The sequence below is a fragment of the Lutra lutra genome, chromosome 3 (genome assembly GCF_902655055.1).
Source record: "Lutra lutra chromosome 3, mLutLut1.2, whole genome shotgun sequence".
In the NCBI taxonomy this organism is placed as follows: domain Eukaryota; kingdom Metazoa; phylum Chordata; class Mammalia; order Carnivora; family Mustelidae; genus Lutra; species Lutra lutra.
Window position 1 is genome coordinate 2714405 of NC_062280.1, and position 20816 is coordinate 2735220.

Genomic DNA, 20816 nt, shown 5'->3' on the forward strand with positions numbered 1-20816 from the left:
TGTTTCATCCCAGTTAGCGAGAAAGTTCTCTATTGTGTATGTTTAGCTTCTGATATCAGCAAAAACAAGAAAGATGTAATAGAAGGCTTGAAACCGCAGATTATACTTTTAGCCAAGTGAAAAGTTGAATCCCTGCTTAAAGAGAGATCACATTTTTTTGTTCTTCCATAGTTACCGTGATTAAATATGAGACATTGTATCCATGGTATTGGGTTTCATGCGTCCAAAGGGAATGGAAATCTATCCCCAATCTACAAGCTTCCGTCTTTCTTTACTCTGCTTAATTCCCACTCATCCACTTGCTTTTCATCTTTAACAAATTTCTTGGCATCTCATTATTCCTTTATTGTCACTGTAGTAGGATTTCCAGATGAAACCCAGTGTTCAATCTCCTCTATTTATCCAGAAGCCAAGTAGGATGTTTCACTATTTTTTTTTTTTTTTTTTTTTTTTTTGCTGTCAAGGCCTGACTGACATCACGAAGGACCCAGACTTCGATGGGATCTATGACGAAGACATGAATGAGGATCCCACGTACGATCCCAATAGCCCTGAAGAAAAAGCTGTTTTTATGAAATATGCTGAAAGCATTATGCTGAAATTAACGTTCAGTACCACACAAGTTCAGCAGTATGAGAATGTTTTTATATTTGAAGCAGCCTATTGGCTTACAAACGCTATAAAATGTACTCAGGACTATCTTGATATTTGTACCTACCAGAGGCTACAGCAAAGATTGTATCTCCAGAAAAAGATTATTCAAAAACACTTTGAGAAGAAAAAAGAAATCAGAAGAGGGATAGGATACCTAAAGTTAATATGTTTTCTGACTCCATTTTTATTGAGTTTAAAAAAGAAGATGAAAGTTCCATATTTAAGTAGTCTGCTTCCGCCTTTTTCAGGTAAGCGTATCAATAAAAATCAAATATAAAATAATTACATATATATGCACATATATATATTATATTTAAATTCAACTCTGCTCATAGTAGGTGTGTCCAGGCATATAACCTTGCTGTAGCCTATTAGGAAACAAAATAAAACAAAATTCAATGTCTCCAAGGTAGTTAAAAATATTTGCCATATGTACGTAGTGCTTGGTATATATTTATACCAATTATAAGGCCTATTAGGAGACTTAAATTCTGAGAAGAATAGGGAAATATGCGTGTTCATTATGGGACATATGATATGCTCTGACTGTATCATATCTGATCTATAAACCTATAAATTCAAGGCACTTCTATTAAAATCCGTCTCATGTTTTTCATGGAAGTTTATAAATTGATTCTGAAATTATTATGGAGCAGTAAAGGATCATGAATGGTGTTACATTTCTGAAAAAGAGACAAAAACATATTTTAAAACTGTTATACACAAACAAACCGATGTAAGAGACTGGAGAACTGAAATAGGACCATACTTGCATTGACTCTGACACGTAGTGCAAACTGTTCCCTGCACCCAGATGAGTACACAATTTATATATTTTCATTGGTGCCCAAACATGTAGGCTTATTATGGTGGGCTTTCTACAGGTGGCAAGTTTTCAGTAGAAATTTTGCAGGTCATTTAATGAAAATTTGTATCATGAGCATTCAAATGGTGAAAATTATTACCCTTATCCATGAACTACTTAAAAATGGGTTCATGACCATTCTTATCCTGGGGTGGAGGTAGGAGGGCAGTGCGTATGGAATCAAGAAGCCCTTGATTAAAGAGAATATTAGCTATAACTGTAATGTTTTATTACTTAGATTTTTGGAAGCAAATATGACTCAATGTTAATAGTTCCAAGTGGTGATATTCGGATGTTATATTTATTCCTTGAACTTTTCTGTGCCGTTTACATTTCTCAAAATACATTGTGTGCTTTACATTGATGAAACCATATTCTGCTTCTAAATCAAAATCCTGGACAAACCTAGTCATTACTGGAGTTTTAGAAAATTATTTTTGTAAAATAAATGTTGTATATGTGGTTTTATGACTTCCAAAAAGGTGAGCTGGTTATTTTTGTCCGGGAGAGATACTTACCTATTTCTTTTTAATGTCTCTTTTTACCTGAGCCAGCTCAGGTTAAGTTTTTGTTTTGTTTTGTTTTGTTTTGTTTTTTACTTAGCCCAAGATTCTCTGAGACATAGTTTCAAATCTTTTCTGACAATTGGAGGTAATATATAAGTCTTAAACTCACACGTAGAAATCAGTAAGTAGAATAATGTTTTGGCTGTTCTCTTGAAATGTCTTTACAAATGAAACTATAGAAAATGCCCAAAATGTATGATATAAATATATTTTCATGTTTTAAATATATACTAAGGCAATGATTTTAAAGACTAAAATTGCCAAGATATTCATTTAATGTGGATTTTTTTCCCACTTGGTTTACGTAAATTAGAATCTAGATCTTTGGGACACCTGGGTGGCTCAGTGGGTTAAGCCTCTGCCTTTGGCTCAGGTCATGATCCCAGCGTCTTCAAAATGTGATTATATATATGCTGTTTTCACTTTTTAAATTAAAGTTTGTTTTCATTTTTGGAGATGACAAGGTCAAGACAGAGCGAGAATTGCCTCCGTTTATTTATGGACGAGATTTTAAATGTCAGCATTTTCACTACAAAGAGGATCAATACTTTCATGTTCATGGAGGAGTTGAATTTGATATCAGCACACCTTCAATTGAGAATGCTTTGGAAGATTTTAAGGTTTTAATTATTATTGTTTCTGAAACAGTTTGTCATTTCACAACTCCTTTATCTTATTCTCCATCAACAAAGAGTCTCTGTTGGTACCGGCACTAGGCCAGTCTCCAAATGACTATCTGCCTAACTCACGAATCTTTTCATATATCATGTAACATACATGAATTTAAGTGCAAGCTATATCCAAGGTATGTTAGGTATCAGAGATGACACGATAAATAAGCGAGGTACACCTATCCTTACAGAATTTGTAGGCCTCTAATGGACCATATGTGCCCTAAAATAATCAGAGTATAGTAAAAATCCTCAACATTCACTACATATTCTTCCATTTTCCTCAAAGGTTAGTATTAGAAAAGAGTCTTCTAGAGGAACAATAATTTAATCTAGAGTTTCATATAAAAATAATATTTGAATTATCATTGCTTTTCTACCTTCTTTACATTATCTTTTGTATTTTTTTCCTCACTCCTGAAGTAGGAATTGGATACATGCAGTCATCATTAAGGTCTGGTGGGATATTATATTAAAAAAATTAACATTTACAAGTATAAAATTTTATTTAAAAGAAACCATAATTGTTTAGACTTGTTTAAAGATATATTTTAGTAACAGAACTCATATTTTAGAACAATTTAGAAAAAATACGGGATTGTGCTGCCAATGCCTTTGTGGAAGATTCGGGATACAAGGAACATTACTCAATACCAGTCATGGAACTTAATGGAAAAAGGTAAGGAACTTTCGGTAATCATTCACAGTAGCCACAACTTGTTGAAAGTTAGAAGAAAACAAGGAAAGTGTCAAAATGCCAAGGCTAACTTAATACCTCAGCACAGAGATGCTAGAACAATAACTTCCATGAACGAAATCCAGACTCAACAAAATATTAAATAGTGTATTTATTACTTCATGCTCTTTGGTACATTCTGTATAACAGCCCTTAGCGATGGGGACTGGTTCTTAAAACTATCACTGCATTTACATGGGGATGGAGGTGGGGATCAAATCATGTGGGTCCGTGGAAGGGCAGTGGACTCAGCACAGAGAATAGGATTTATTTTTTTAAATTTTTATTATTTTTTTTGTTTTTTAAGATTTTATTTATTTATTTGACAGAGAGATCACAAGTAGGCAGAGAGTCGGGCAGAGAGAGAGGAGGAAGCAGGCTCCCTGCTGAGCAGAGAGCCCGATGCAGGGCTCAATCCCAGGACCCTGGGATCATGACCTGAGCCGAAGGCAGAGGCTAAACCCACTGAGCCACCCAGGTGCCCCGAGAATAGGATTTAAACTCCTCTTCCTGTGCTGGGTCTTGTTATGCCTGTCATCTTTTTTTTTTTTTTTTAAGATTTTATTTATTTATTTGACAGAGAGAGACATAGCAAGAGGGAACACAGCAGGGAGAGTAGGAGAGGGAGAAGCAGGCTGCCCACTGAGCAGTGAGCCTCATGGGGGCTCAGTCCCAGGACCCCAGGGCCATGACCCGAGCCAAAGACAGACGCCTAATGACTGAGCCTCCCAGGTGCGCCTATGCCTGTCATCTTTTAAATCTTTTTTTTTTTTTTAAGATTTTATTTATTTATTTGACAGAGAGAGATCACAAGCAGGCAGAGAGGCAGGCAGAGAGAGAGGAGGAAGCAGGCTCCCTGCTGAGCAGAGAGCCCGATGCGGGACTCGATCCCAGGACACTGAGATCATGACCTGAGCGGAAGGCAGCGGCTTAATCCACTGAGCCACCCAGGCGCCCCCTGCCTGTCATCTTTTGAAGCTAGATGTTTCTCTAAGTTTTGCTAGGGTCTTTTATGTATTATGCTCTTGGATTTTCATATCTTGGATGCTGAAGTTTGGAAATATGGAAGGTAGAGCTGGGGCATTGTCATTAGGAGGTGGAGACTTGAGATTTAAAAGCATATAGGAGAGGTTTTTTCATCTTGTTTTTTAAGGCATGGAAGTGATTTAAAGAACAGGACCAAGTCGAGAACTCTGGAGAACAGCCACTTTTAAATGGGGTGGAGAGAAGCAGGGGAGAGAGCCAAGGAGACCCACAGGAAAGAGGCAGGGAGGAGGGCCAGGAAAGCATGGTAGCATGGAAGCCAAATGGGGAGAATTTTCAAAATATGTAAATAGTTGAAAGCCTCAAATTCAAGAAAAGGTCAGGTCAACTTAAGATTGAAGAAAGCACTGAGCTTAGCAATGACTTGGGAAGGAAACTAGTTCTGGTTACAGGCTAGACATAGTGGGCCGAGGGGTGAAGTCGGGAGAGTTCATGGGATGTGAAGAAGTAAAGACAACGATTATAAATTTCTGTCAGTATGCGTGGCAGTGAGGAAAGTACCAGAAACAAGGCAGAGGGAGAAGCAGGATAAACAATGAGAGGTGGATCGCCCCATTAATTCTGCCTGAATGTGCACATGGTGCTAGAGATGAAGTCAAAGACCCTGGGGCTGGTGGCCGCCATGATTTTGGAGGGAATCGAGCAATAGAGCTCACGCCTCTAGAACCGGCAGCTGGTGTGCATCTCCCTGGAGGAGGAACTCTCTCGCTCAGGGACCCAGCACCTGCTGATAGGCTGCACGTACAACCCTCGCGAAGCTGGACAGTATCCCAGAAGCCCCTCTGAATAACACTTGATTCCCTCAGGTGTAGTGTCTGGCTGGACGCTAAGATCCTGGGAGTGCAGGGCATCGGGGGAGATGAAAGCTGTGCTTGGTAGAGGTGGTTGTGGGTGAGGGAGCCTGGTCGGCATAAGCATACTGACTGCCGCTGAACTGGAGGGGACCAGTCTCACCACTGTTGCAATGGGATGCCGTGGCGGAATGAGCTCTAGCTTCTGACTAATGCAAGCATCTGGTCCCCAGGGTTGGTGACCTGCAGTTAGCTGGATTTGAATTTGCAGACTTTCAAAACCAGCAGGGGCTTCTTTCTCAGACCCAGGCGAGTGGAGTAATAGTATTTTCCTGGTACCCGTACCAGTTACTAGAGAACCTTCAGTTTCAGAATCGCGTCCCCCACATAGTTTTTCCTAGAGATCCCAGATGCTCATTCAGCTCTCAGGTGCTATGAGATCCCCTCATTCCCGTCTGAGCTCTCCGTAGTGATCCGCTGCTGGGATCCTGACGCTCAGCAGCCCATGAAGGCAACTCAGCCCTGGTGCTATAGCATGAGCGACGCTGTTGCTCCTGGTTGTAGGTCCGTGTCACCTCTGGGGCCGGCTGCTGCTCATGCGTGCTGAAAAGTGGCGTCCGCTGTGAGACGTGTTGAGGCCCATCTACTGAAGAAGGAGAATTTCTCTCCTAATTTTCTTGGTTTCAATGAAGTGCTGCCTTGAATCCCTAATAATTTGGTGCAAAAACATCTTTTTTGGTCATTTTGCTTGCAGTCGTTCTTTTCTGTGATGTAGGGATCATTCTGTGTTGGTGCTGGACCAGAGAATAATCTGAATGAACGATTGAAAACATGCCATCTTATCTCCCCTCTTTGCTTTTAAGGGCCTTGTTACTGGACTGAACTCATGTGGTTTGATATTCTCTTTCCTCAGAGTGGTTGATCTCCTAGGACACCCCAGGTCCCTTAAGAAAATAGGATCAGTTCCACTGGCCTTCCAGGCATGCCTGGAAACATTTAAGTCCTAGACTGTTTTGGTTCAGGTTGGGTTCTCCTGCCATCCCAGAATCAAAACGTAGGGACCACAGTCAGATACTCAGGATTTGGCCACCCATAAAAGTACAAGAATTCATGAATTATTAAGGTGATGATGACCAGAGCAAAAAGGTTAATTTATACCAGTACTAAAACATCCTATTTTATCGGTATGGAGAGCAGACCAGCATTGTGACACTGTTGTGGGTATTAGGAAGCAGGTCAGAAATCAGTTGAACATGGCAGTGGTATATCAGGGAAATGTGGTGCTGGAAACTCCTCAGAAGCTGGGTGCCGGTTTCCAGGGAAGAGTATGAATGCGGTCATTGTAAAGGTGAGGCGCCCTCATAGCCGTGACGGCACAGAAGGTTTGAGTAAGAGCAGTGGTATGTCACGCTGCAGGACCTGGACGAGGGCTCCCTTGTGGCGCTGGCCTTGTGGGCTCTCTGTGCTTCCAAGGTCATCTTTTTTTGGGCCAGTGCAGGCTGTGGATCCACCCTTGGGTGGGGAGGGCGGGTCACGAAATTCTGTGGTAGAGACCATCTCAGGGTATAGCCACCTTCACCACCTCTTTCTTCTCCAGTTTCTAGGGTAGGATAGGCCCCTGCTGATTCTCCATGCTTGATTTGTATTGGATAAGTAAATTGAATTTCTAGAAGAAATCAACCCACATTCCCCTGGTGTTTGTTAAATTTATAAGTCTGTTGCATTGCTTCAGCAGTGATCGAAGAGTAGAGCACTGAGTACCGGGGCCCCAGGGGTAATCAGCAACTCCTGACCCCATAACAGTTTACCACAGCTAGAGCCGGCTCTGGAGAATCATAGAAAGAAGAGGTTGTAGGCACTGGGACTCTATGGTGTGGCACTGGGCCACTCAGAGACCAAAGGATATCTTTAGTGTGATCCCCTATGACTACATCTATGGAAGCAGTCATGTGGGACCTGGTGTATCTCTTTGTGGTGTCTACTCTTAGCTGCGTATATGACACCGAAGGAAGGTGAGCTGTTTTCTTCTAGAAATGTAGTTTAGTCATCCACTGTAAATCAAGCATCCAGGTGTGACTCATACAGCTCCTTAAGGCTCTAGAAGCTATTGCCACTGTGATGTGAAAGACTTCAGATCCGGGTAAGACTCAGAGCACCTGTCCCCGATTCCGGAGGTGGGAGTCTAGGGAGTCAGGCCAGCCCTCCATCATGAAGGCGGCACCTCGGCAAGTCAGGGCCCACGGGCAAGGTGACAGTTCCCACCCCCTGGACCAGCACTGTATTTGCAGGATGTGGGTGAGGACAGCCTTAGTTTGTATTTGTGGCCTCGTGTCCTCGTCGGACACGAAGAATGGCAACCTCAAATAAATGTGACTAGGTCCTCAAGTATGCCTCCAAGCCTGTAGAAGTCTGCTGCGTTCAGAAAGCTGGGATGGAAGTGAGGGTCAAGGAAGAGAGGATATTAGCCTCCGGCTAGTTCATAACATACTATTTCCCTAAGACCTTCGTTTTCAATCAAGTACAATTTAAACTACAGTTTTAGGGGCGCCTGGGTGGCTCAGTGCGTTTAGCCTCTGCCTGCGGCTCAGGTCATGATCTCAGGGTCCTGGGATCGAGCCCCACATCAGGCTCTCTGCTCGGCAGGGAGCCTGCTTCCCCCTCTCTCTCTGCCTGCCTCTCTGCCTACTTGTGATCTCTCTTTCTGTGTCAAATAAATAAATAAAATCTTAAAAAAATAAAAAATAAAATAAAATACAGTTTTATATTTAATTATTACAGAAAAAATATGGTTTAGTCAGCATAGAAAAAAAGTAGCAAATTACTTCAAAGTCAGAAAGATTTATCTTTTTTCTTTATGTTTTTATAGCTACTATGTGATCTGTTTTGAACTTGAAGCTTTCTATCATCAGCTATACAAGACAAAATGGTGGGGAGCCATAAATGAAGTTGTGAACAGTCTGAAACCAAAAAGGCTTCCACTAACAGATGCTCAATTACATGAACAATTTAAGAAAAAATTTGGTTTCAAAAAAGCTATGAAATGCAAGGTATTTCAGTAATTATGACATAATTTAGTGTACATAATACATTATAGATAACTGTATGTCTCAAATTTCTATCTTAGGGATAAATATTAGGTTAAATAAAGTTTTCAATGTGAAATAAAAACTCCACATTTCAGCAGCTTAGAAGCTATATAATTTTGGATTATAAATCTCTGGCAGGGTTACAAAGTAATCTGTTAATGAACCACATCGTGGCCAATCTTCATAAAGGCTCGTGCGCACTGACTGCTGCTTTCGTGTGCCAGGCACTTCCTAAATCCTTTTAACAAACTTTCTCAAGGTGCTAAGACTATTGTTATCATTCCTGTTTTACATGTGAGAAATTTGACATGCAGCGAGTTAAGGATCTTTCCCAAATCACACTAAATGGCAGAGTTAGGCTTCAGTCCTGGGACCCAAACTTGAGGAACAAACATGTCATCCTGAATCAGATTTCTGTACCTGTTTCAACAGGCCTTGAAGGATGGCTTCTGGAACTAGAAGTGGTGAGCTCACCCACTTTAATGGATACACTAGCCTTTATTTACCACGTATTTGTCTCAATGTCCATAAATGTAAAATTTTAATGAGCTCTTTTTTAAAAATTTTTATTTTTTTTTCATTTCTTTTCAGTGTTCCAGAATTCATTGTTTATGCACCACACCCAGTGTTCCATGCAATACGTGCCCTCCTTAATACCCACCACCTGGCTCACCCAACCCCCCACCCCTCCAAAACCCTCTGTTTCTGAGTCCACAGTCTTTCGTGGTTGTCCCCCCCCCCCAGTTTCCCCCAACTCCCTTCTCCTCTCCATCTCCCCATGTCCTCCATGTTATTCCTTATGCTCCACAAGGAAGTGAAACCATATGATAATTGACTCTGTCTGCTTGACTTATTTCACTCAGCATAATCTCTTCCAGTCCCGTCCATGTTGCTACAAAAGTTGGGTATTCATCCTTTCTGATGGAGGCATAATACTCCATAGTGTATATGGACCACATCTTCCTTATCCATTCATCCGTTGAAGGGCATCTTGGTTCTTTCCACAGTTTAGCGACCATGTCCATTGCTGCTATAAGCATTGGGGTACAGATGGCCCTTCTTTTCACTACATCTGTATCTTTGGAGTAAATACCCAGCAGTGCAATTGCAGGGTCATAGGGAAGCTCTATTTTTAATTTCTTAAGGAATCTCCACACTGTTCTCCAAAGTGGCTGCACCAACTTGCATTCCCACCAACAGTGTCAGAGGGTTCCCCTTTCTCCACATCCCCTCCAACACACGTTGCTTCCTGTCTTGCTAATTTTGGCCATTCTAACTGGAGTAACATGGTATCTCAATGTGGTTTTGATTTGAATATTAATTTTTAAAATATTAAGTAGTCAATATGTCTCAAAGAAGAGTGTCCTGTTTTTACATCTCTATTTTGGGACCTAGAGCAAAGAAGACAAATTGTATTTCTGTAGCTATATGTTTCTAGTTTCTAGGTTTCTAAATGAGATGGTTATTAAATCAAAAAAGGAACTCATTGATCTCCCTTTGTTTAAGTATTTCAGAAAGAAAATTGTCTATCCTGTTTTAACTGTCTTCAAAGAAAGTTCTACAACTTCTCCCTAAAAAGTAGTGGAGGAAAAAAAAAAACTTCCCAAAAATATTTTTTAAATTTCTCAGTGTTTCTTTATAGTTCTAATAATTTTAATCATTGTCCAGTGAGACACTTTCCACATGGATCTTGTGAAAATTCTACCCTAACTGGGTACCAATCCTGTGATATTAATATATATTTATTATGTTATATATTAACATTGTATTTATTGTAAGTATGTTAGTATGTTTATTGTTCTTTTTTTTCCTTAAGCTAAACTTGAGGTATATTTTGAAAAAATTTACTCTGACCCTCTTAATAATTTTAGAGCATCCCATTTGGGATGAAGTCTGCTGTTGAAAGAGGATTGTCTGCTGTTTTCCATACATTTAGCCGTAAAACCTCAAGCTTGACCATCAACGTTTCAGACGAATCAGGTTATGCCATTTTCCATCACGCCGCCCTGCACAACAGAGTGGCTATCATATGTCAGCTGCACAATGCGAACTTCAACGTCAACCAGAGACGCTTTATTATGTTTAGCCAAGGTACCATGAAGTTTCTACATTTGAAACTGGTTTTCTTTTACTTACTGCCCCGATTCAGAATGAAGAATGCATGTTGACGTTGGCGCAAGATTAAAATTTGGCATTGAGACCCAGAGCAAAGCTGAGGTTTTGTTTCCCTTATTTCAGAAGGGGTCCTTTTAGTTTTCTAAGTGTATCCCTTATTGCTGTCCTGTATAGTATCATTTATTGGTTTATTGTAACTCCCTCACTTGACCATGAGCTCCTCACAGGCAGTGATTTGGTTTACTTCGTCTGCCATGTTACTCGAGTGCCCAGAAGAAAGCCTCAGGAAGTGGACGTTGGGTGAGTGCCTGGTCGGACGGATGCAGGGTAGCACCTGGTAATCACTGGGATGATTAATATACAGTGATGTCCTGTAGCAATGCAGAGAAAAGGTAGATAAATGGAGAACCCAGCAGGACATCCATTTCTTATCCTCAAGTTCTCAACCAGGGAATAGTTTCTTCATGATACATAAAAAATTATAATGAATAACAAAAAATTCATCCGTAGTAATAATTTTTTAGATTAATGGGCCCTTTAAGGCTAACTTAGTTTTGACTTTAAAAAGCCATTTTTCCTGAGTATTAGATATGCATACCTATATATGTATTCACTGGAATAAATTTAACCAGTATAAAAATGATAATGTTGAAAATGAAAGCAGAAGTCCTCCATAACTGAAGAGAGCATTAGAGATAAAACATCAGGAGCAGCTGATACCACAATATTGGCAGTAAGAAGCGAAGATTTTATATTTTAACCAGCTATCTTAAAAAATTTTGTTGAATTTTCACGCACCAAAACAAAATGTTCTGCTTTAATCCTACTGACTACTAATTAATTCTGTAACTAAAATGTTTTGAAATTAGGATACTTCTATAGATTAAAATAGAGCAGAAATTCAGTTAAATTTAAATGCGGTGAGTACTCTGTTCTTTAAAGATGTGTTATATTTTAAGCCTTTTTTGGTGTGAAAAAAAATCTTTTGTAAACTGAAGTCTCTCTTTTGTGTTGTGACTACTTGAATTTCCAGTTGCTAAGAATTGGATAGATTTTGAAGTATGGAAAATGTGTACCTCTACCTGCAATGTCTGCACATTATGACTTTGCCACACAGAACAGCCCCAAGTGTCAGTTTTGACCAGACACTTGAGAGGCAGCGCCCAGGTCTGCTCTGCCATGACGTTGGGGGCGGCCACTATGCCCAGGCGGCTTGACCAAAGCTTAAACTCGGTCCTGTTTGGCGTAATCCTGCCTTTGGTGTCCAAACACAGCCATTTTGTTCTTATTCATATGAGTTTATTTTGACTAATTCAGGCAACTGCTGCTTATTAATAATCATACTTCTGTGTGTATTCCCCTTTAAAACAGAGTCATCAAAAATGGACATGAAAAAAGAAAGAAATGGTAAGACATAATGAAATATTTGGTGTGTTTGGAAAAGTTATTGCATATATTAAAACTCTCCTTATAGAATGTAATCTCCAAAATGTTCTGTCACATGAGCATGTCACGTGATGATGTTTTGTCTCTGTTTTGAAGTGTGCACTGTATTGTCTAGCCGTGGCCATTTATTCACATTCCTCTTACATCTTGGGGATTTTTTCTTTTTTCTTTTTTTTCCCCACTGTGGAATTTGCAGTTACCTCCCCTTATTTGTATAAAATCAGACCCTTGAACATGGAGAGTCAGAAAGAATTTTGAAGGCCGTGTCTTCTGTATCTGTATCTACAGGACGGCGCCTTCGTAGTCCTCGTAGTCATTCAGGGGGTCCGTTGTTTCGGGCTCTCGCCGTCTTTGACAGGCCCGTGACAGCCACCTGCAGCGTGGCTTGTCGCCGCAACACGGGGACCGGGCAGGAAAGGGCTGCGTCGTAGCATGATTTAGCCGTTCTTCCAGCTCGGGAGTTTGACATCTGTTTTTAATTCCAGTACAACTCAGTACAGTTTACATTGGCGTCAGTGTGTGACGCGGGATTCAGCGATCTGTCCGGCGCGGTCCCCGCCCACGTCCCTCTGGTAACCACCAGTTTGTCCTGAATGTCTGAGTCTGTTTTTGGTCTCTTTTTTATTTGTTTGTTCGTTTTGCTTCTTAAATTCCACATGCGAGTGCAGTATTTGTGTTTCTCTGGTCTACTTATGTCACTTAGCGTGGATCCAGCCATGTCGGAGCAAATGTTAAGATGTCATTCCTTTATGGCTGAGTGATACTCCACTATATACACACACAACACACATTTTTTACCCATTCACCTATTGACGGACACTTGGGCTGCTTCCATATTTTGGCTATTGTAAATAATGCTGCAGTGAACATAGAGGTTCATGTATCCTTTTGAATTATTGTTTGTTTAGTTCTTTGGGCAAATACCCAGTAGGGTGATAACTGTATCATATCATCTCATTTTCCCATGACACGTGGCAACACCGGATTCAGTGGTTTGGATGCATCTGCTCGGACTACTTCTCATGAACTCACCATTCCAAACGATTTGATTGGCTGCATAATCGGGCGTCAAGGCGCCAAAATCAATGAGATCCGTCAGATGTCTGGGGCGCAGATCAAAATTGCGAACCCAGTGGAAGGATCTACTGATAGGCAGGTTACCATCACTGGGTCTGCTGCCAGCATTGGCCTGGCTCAATACCTAATCAATGTCAGGCTTTCCTCGGAGACGGGTGGCATGGGGAGCAGCTAGAACAATGCAGATTCATCCATAATCCCTTTCTGCTGTTCACCACCACCCATGATCCATCTGTGTAGTTTCTGAACAGTCAGCGATTCCAGGTTTTAAATAGTTTGTAAATTTTCAGTTTCTACACACTTTATCATCCACTCGTGATTTTTTAATTAAAGCGTTTTAATTCCTTTCTCTGTTCAGCTGTTAATGCTGAGATCCATATTTAGTTTTATAAGCTTCTCCCCCCCCCCTTTTTTTGGCAATTCTATTTTTAATTTTTGAGGATTGTTTCCACACTGTTTTCTACAGTGGCTGTACCAGTCTGCATTCCCACCCACAGTGCGTGAGGGCTCCTTTTTCTCCACCTCCTCACCAATGCTCATTGTTTCTAGTGTTTTTTACTTAAGCCATTCTGACAGGTGTGAGGTGGTCTCTCATTGTGGTTTTGATCCGCACGTCCCTGATGCTGAGTGACATTGAGCATCTTTTCATGTGTCTGTTGGCCGTCTGGATGTCTTCTTTAGAGAAATGCTATTCACGTCTTCTGTCCATTTTAAAATTGGATTGTTTGTTGCCTGAGTGTAGAGTTTTATAAGTTCTTTATATATTTTGGATACCAACCCCTTATCAGATGTATTACTTACAAATATCTTCTCCTGTTCAGTAGGTTGCCTTTCAGTTTTATTGATTGCTTCCTTCACTGTGCAGAAGCTCACTATCTTGATGTAGTCCCAATAGTTTATTGTTGCTTTTGTTTCTTTTGCCTCAGGAGACATATCTAGAAACCTGCTGTTATGGCCGATGTCAGAGAAATTACTGCCCGTTCTGTCTTCGATGATTTTTATGGTCTCAGGTCTCACGCTTATGTCCTTAATCCATTTTGAGTTTATTTTGGTGTGTGGTGTAAGGGAATGGTCCAGTTTCATTCTTCTGCATGTGGCTGTCCAATCTTCCCGATACCATTTGTTCAAGAGACTGTCACGTTGCATCTTCTTGCCAAGGAGAGTTTACTTTTATTTTTTTAAAGATTTTATTTATTAATTTGACAGAGAGAGAAACAGTGAGAGAGGGAACACAAACCGCAGGGACTGGGAGAGGGAGAAGCCGGCTTTCCACCGAGCAGGGAGCTGGATGTGGGGCTCGATCCCAGGACCCTGGGGTCATGACCTGAGTCAAAGGCAGAGGCTTAACAGCTGAGCCAACCAGGTGCCCCAGAGAGTTTGTTTTTAAAGAAACCATTTACAAAGACCTGAATCTATTAGGGGGAAGGCAGTAGTTAATCAAACCAGCCATCTTCTGTCAGTGGAGGAATGCAGCTAACCTGAGATGATCTTAGACACAATAAGTGCGCTGACCTCATTCTCCTCCCTTCCCCAGTCTCCTGTCAGCAGTCCCCATTGGCAGACACTGACAGAAAGCCAAAAGGACAGGGATTGCAAATTGTGCGGCGTGGGTAGTAGGGGGAGGTGGGGCGGGAGGGGGCTGCAAGGAGCTTCTCTGACCCACCCATACTGTAGGCATTTGCCGCTGAGTAACAATAGTGTGCTTCCTGCATTTTTGCTTTCTTTGTTCATTTCCTAAGTATCATTTATCCCTGCCTTCTATGATATTGTCCCTCTAATGTGTCTCCCTCACTTCGATAAGCTCCTTAAGGGCAAGGATTTGGTTCACTTTGCCATGATACTCCGGTGGCCAGAAGAAAGCCTGGCCCTAGTGAGTGATTACGAAATAGTCATTAAGTGAACGCACGAACGGATGGGTGTGGGGCCGGCATTTGATGAGCACCAGCGGGTTCATAGAGTCCCGTGATAGAGATTTTCAGAAAAAAGGCATAAATATGCCTTTCAGGTCCCAGGAGAGCATCTGTTCTCCAGACCAGGATTCCCAACCAGGGAACGGCTTCTTCAAGTACATCAGCCTCTCCAGAACTTCCCTAATCCTGGCGTGTCGCAGGTCCGTGTTTTCTGTTGACTTGAGCGCTGGGTAGTTCCTTGCTGTGCGGGGCTTTCCTGTGCACTATAGGATGTTTAGTATGAATCCCTGAACTCTTCCTCTGAAACCAATAATGTGCTGTTAATGAATTGAATTTAAATTTTAAAATGTTAGGGGAAAAAAAGGATGTTTAGTATGACCCCTGGCTTCTAAGCACTAAATGCCAGTAGCAATCCCCACCCTAGCGGTGACAAACGAAAATGTCCTCAGACATTCAGATGTTGGGGGAGAGCACTTTACCCCAGGATGCTGAGATAAACCTTCAAGTACAGGGGAATCATCCAGGGACCTTGCTGAAATGCAGATTCGGATTCAGAGGGCCTGGGTGGGTGCCTAGATTCAGCATTTCTAGGAAGCACACTTTAGAGTCGTGAAAGGGAGTAGAAGAATGGTACTTCTGCCCTCAGGTTGGGCTGGAAAAAATCTTTTTTTTTTTTTTTTTCCTTTGGAGGAAGGTGGAAAAGAGGGAGAAGGCGGGTAGGGAGGCTTGTGTGTTTTTTTTTAAAAAACCTCTTCAGGTTATTGTAATATGTTGCCGCAGCTGAGAGCAGCTAACAGCCTTTTGCTGACTGAAATGAGCAGCCATGTTCTCTAGTCCCATGATTAGGTCTCAGTCTTGGGGAGCCTGTGCTCCTGGACTGTGAACTTTACCTGTCAGTCCCCGCCCCCACCTTAGGTGCGTCAGGGTGGCTGGAGAGGGGTATTTTCCTTCCCCCGGGCAGGTTAGGCTCTGATAAAACCCAGCAGGTCTGGCTCTGAAAACATCGTTTCTCCCGAGGGCAAGCCTTGTTAAGAGAAATGGAATGGTCTGGCATATCTCCAAGTGGTCCCTTTTCCCCTGATCCTCCCCTCCCCACTCCCCCACCCCCAAGGACGAGGGGATCTTTCTCTGATACCCACCATGAGGACTTGGTCAAACTCCTGGAGTTAAAACTCACTGAAGCATGGGGACCCCCTGAGAAGGGGTCGCCCTGGAGTTTTTAACTCCCCAACTTACCACGATGAGTCTGCAGCAGGTTAAGTACGGTTCAGATTTTCCTTCTGTTACCAAAACCCGGTTCAGCCGCGCACTGCTCAAAAAGCCAATGCCCCGGAGATGAGCTTTGACTGGAAAGGAATGTATGAGCTTTACTCAGGAGGCTGGCCACCTGGAGAGAAGGCAAACTCTTGTCCAAAGGCCAACTTTTTCTTGGCCCAAGAAGGATTTTGAGGGAGTTTCAGGCCGTTAACCGCCAATCGGCTGCAGCGGTCTGTCTCATTTCTTTAACTACAGGCAGACTCAGTGGTGTTTTAGACGTTATCATAGTGCAAGGCAGTTGTGCACAGGGGTCTGGTTCCTTAGTGCCAAGGGTTGTGCAAGAGGGTCTGGTCTCTGTTTTGTGTTGTGTAAAAGGCTTCTGTTCTTTCTGGGAAAGAACCTGTGATTCACAGGTAGACAAAGAAAGGCTCATCGATCAAACGACGAGGGGTGATTGCTAAAACTTAAAGACTGCCAGGATGCTGGAGGGACCGAGGTGGCTGTACTGCTCTAGCCTGGGTGCGGTGGAGGTCTGCTTTCAGCCCGTTATGCTTGTCCGTATCAGCCTCTCTATACCCCATCTCTGGGGGCAGCATTTGTGCCAAGATCTCACTTTTCCGTCGTATCTAAGAAGAGTTTTTGATCTCTGAGTTTGTTTGGTTTTTGACTTGCTTAGGACGGAGTGGTGACAAAAGTGCCTCCCATGTCTGGCCAGCCTGGAAGACCAAGCCATGATTTTAGATCAATAAGCCAGGTCAGATATTACAGAGGATCCAAGGCTACGACATAAACTTTGACAAGTAAGGTAGACTGGAGGCCATTGGAAGTGTCTGAGTTGGGAGAAAACCAGTGCTTCCCTGAGGAATTACCACTCAGACTGAGAAGTAGGAGTTCGCTGGACCTGGTCAGGAAAGCGGTGTTTGGGAGAAGGAAGCTGTCAGACAGCAGGACCAGACCAAATTGTCGAAATCAGGGAACCTTGAAATGGAAGAGGCACTGTACATCAGCGCGCTGGGGCCACAGGCACCAGGAGCACCTTCCTGGGCCAACTGGGCCACGGGGCTGGTTACCCTGGGATTGAGGAGCTTCGAGAAGGCCCAGATGAAGGGAGCAAGTTGTGTATGTCCTGGGTGTTTTGGCAGGAGGGGGACAGCTCGCAGTTCAGGTTGAACTGGAGCCAGTGGATCCTTTTCCTCTACCGTGCTCGGGTGGCCTGGAGAAGCCCCTGAAAAGAAGATCAGATTTCTATTTTGAAATAAAGGATTGGTGAAAGGCAAGAACGACGTGGGTAGGGTATAGGCATGCAGGGTGGGGAGGCGGTGGCGGTAAACGTGGTTGTAGAGAGACTTAGCCTTGGTGACGGACTGGTCGTGGAGATGAGATGAGATGAGATGGAGATACCAAGGAGTCTTCCAGAACAGGCTGGATGGTGATTCCTTCACTGATTTAGGCAGCAGTGGAAGGATCAGGTGTGGAGGGAAAAATAATTTGACTCAGAACATGTTAAGTTTGAGGTGGAGACACCAGTGAGATGTTGGAGATAAAGACGTAGAGCCTGGTGGAAAATAAAACAACAACAACAACCAAAAAACAGACCTAGGGACATAATCCTAGGAATCATCAACTTTTAGGTGGTAAATGAAGTCACTGCAAAGCTAAAAAGGCCCAAGATGGAGCCTGAAGGCTCATGGAGGCGTCGGAACAATGAGGACGTCCAGAAGGAGACTGTGGAGGAGTAACCAGAGGGAGAGAAATGGAGGGTTATGATGTCACAAAAGCCAAGGAGAAAAAAGCTATTTTAGAGAGGAAGAACCTTACTGTTGAGAAGTAAGATAAGAACTGAAAACCACCCACTGGATTTTGTGGCATAGAAGGCTTTTGTCAGCCCATTTTTCCTTCAATTTCAAAGGATCTTACTTCCTACTACAAAGCAGTTAAACGAAATGAAAAATAATTTAAACAAGAAACAACTTATTTGATCACAAGGCTATTGTAAACATTGACTTAATTTTTCAAATATTTAATATTTTCAATGTTATTCTTAATTTATGAAGAAGGATTGATTTTTAATGGTCAGACATTCTGAGTGAAAGAAATATAGAATTGCCTAAATTAATCCTTTTAGTGCTTCTCTTGGGGATTTTATATCACAGCACTAAGTTCTGTGGATGGCTATCAAAAAGACATCTTTTAGTTAATTAAATTATTTATTTTTAAAGATTCTATTTATTTATTTGAGAGGGAGAGAGAACAAGGGCAGGAGAGGGAGAAGCTGACTCCCTGCTGAGCAAGGAGCCTGATGCTAAGATCATGACCTGAGTTGAAGGCAGAAGCTTAACCCACTGAGCCACCCAAGGGCCCCCAAAAGACGTATTTTTTTGGATAGACATGTTAGAAATTGATCACTTAAGTAACTGTCCATCCATTTTAGGTCCAACACCTCTACACCTGGCAGCGCAGGCTTGCTCATTGGAGACGACCATCTGTCTACTCTGTTTCAAAGCTGATTACACGCTTTCTGAGAAACGAGGCTGGATGCCCATTCACTTTGCTGCTTTCTATGACAATATTGGCGTCCTCACTGCCCTTTATAGGAAGGATCCTAGTTTGCTGGAGGCAGAGGCAACAGCTGAGTAAGTTATTAAGCATTTGTAAAAATATAAATTTCTGCTTTTTTGACTTGCCCCAAACACTAACAGTAAAGGAATGGTTGGTATCATTGACGTGAAAGGTATAAGGCTTACTCTGTTCTGGTCACTATCTTCTTCGTCTACCACTTACCTTTAGAATGTGGAAAGGCAGAACTTCTATTAGCCCACCGCGTGCCATCTCAGTGGTGTGGCTCTACAGACTAGTTCATCAAGTTCACCACTTAGCACTCTGGAAGAAGCCCGAGACGGGGGAGGAGAAATGTGCTCTACCTTGGAGCCTAACCAACCAGGGGGCAGCTCAGTGCTCTAGACCAGTGTGGAGAGGCCTCAGGTCACAGGAGGAACATCTAGTGGTACTCGGAAAAGAAATACATTAGAAAGAAAATAACTTTGGGGGCACCTGCCTGGTTCAGTTGGCAGAACGTGCGGCTCTGGATCTCGAGTGTAAGTTTGAGCTCCAGGTCGGGTGTAGAGATTCCTCAAAAATAAAAGCTTCTAAAAACAAGTTTGTTTGTTTTTTTTAAAGAAGAAGGTAACTTTGAAATAGGGAAACATCCCAAACACAGTTTCACAGGTTAGCTTCTATTTCACAATTTCTATTTCACAATACTACTTCATAATTTTGCAGAGGACCAACATTTAGGATGGAGGTATACCTTCTCCTGAAGGTACATTCTTGGTAGTAATTGAAAGACAGGCTCTCATTTGGAATCTGAACATGATTTAGGCATTGTTTCATTAGATATTTCTGGGTCTTCATAGAACCTGACCATTATTATTCAGTGAAGAAATTAATTCTCCCTCTAGGTTGGGGCAGAGATGTGTATAGAGAAAGCTTTCAGGACACTAGGTCTCTTGCTAATAGATTCTCTAACTAACAGATTCTGCAAAGAGCCATGGAATGTAGAGACCCCAGTCAGCTCTGACTGTCATATTGTGACAATGTGTCTTTGAGCAGAAGGGGTTTGGGGATAAAGACTGGTGGATCACAAAAAACAGTTGCATATCAGAGGTGGAAGTAAGACGCTATCTGCAAACATAAGGAAGAGGAAAGGCTTCATAGAGAGGACAGTTCCGGAGGTTGGGATCTCTGCGGAGCTGATGTAGAAGTGCACCGGCGTGGGGGTGTGTGACTGCGGAACACACATGAAGGCAGGACGAAGAACGAGAGATCAGCGCACAGACGGTCATTAGCATGACCTTCAAGTCAAGTTGGTGAGGCAGTTCATGAGCTAATATCCTGGAGAAGGACCCCGCAGGGCAGGGGGAAGGGCAATAAGGAACTGAAAAGAGAAATATAATTTATTTGATAGTATATTTTTTCATATGAGGAAAATCAGAGTGATGCTGTTAAAATAGAAGTAGTCTTTATTCCTACTACCGAGTAGGATAAAGAAAGCAAGAGAACAGTCTTGTTAAGTACAGAAGGGAGAAAGTGAAGAGATACATCTGTACTCATAAAAGACAAGAGTTTCCCCAAGGCCCAGGAAAAAGGGAAGAGAGAGAGGCGGGGGGGGAGGGTCTGGGGCTGGCTGGACAGAGGTGAAAGTTCGAAGACAGAAAGCAAGATAAGGGGGGCTTCATGAAGAGAGGAAAGCCAGGGTATAAGGGTAAAATAATAACATTTGAGTCATGTGACATGGTGACAAGAGAATGAGAGGGGAACACATGTCAGGACCGAGCGCCTTATTCACCCCGACACTAACACTGTGAGCTGAATGTTGTTCCCCTCATTCTCGACAGAGGAAAATGTAACCCAGTTCGCTTCAGATCCCATTGTAGTCAGCAGATCTGATAGTTCAGATAAGGTTCAAGTTGCAGTAACAAAAGTCTGCCAAAACATTGTAGTTCAGACAAGGTGACCACGTAAACCCATCTGGTTTCTGTGTCCTCATACAAGACGGACCCCTGCTTTCATTGTTATGCCTATGTTTCAGCCATGAAGGG

At 42.4% G+C, this 20816-nt stretch overlaps 1 protein-coding gene across 2 annotated transcripts in view; it reads left to right on the forward strand.

The window, feature by feature from the left end:
* Positions 1-20816, forward strand: part of ANKAR (ankyrin and armadillo repeat containing) — a 68413-nt gene that overhangs the window by 7970 nt on the left and 39627 nt on the right. For both annotated transcript variants that reach the window (XM_047720552.1, XM_047720553.1), the window contains exons 3-9: positions 465-902; positions 2542-2705; positions 3332-3435; positions 8194-8374; positions 10285-10504; positions 11900-11935; positions 18650-18851. In XM_047720552.1, coding sequence (XP_047576508.1) covers positions 465-902; positions 2542-2705; positions 3332-3435; positions 8194-8374; positions 10285-10504; positions 11900-11935; positions 18650-18851 — 1345 coding nt within the window. The remainder of the gene's footprint in view (positions 1-464; positions 903-2541; positions 2706-3331; positions 3436-8193; positions 8375-10284; positions 10505-11899; positions 11936-18649; positions 18852-20816) is intronic.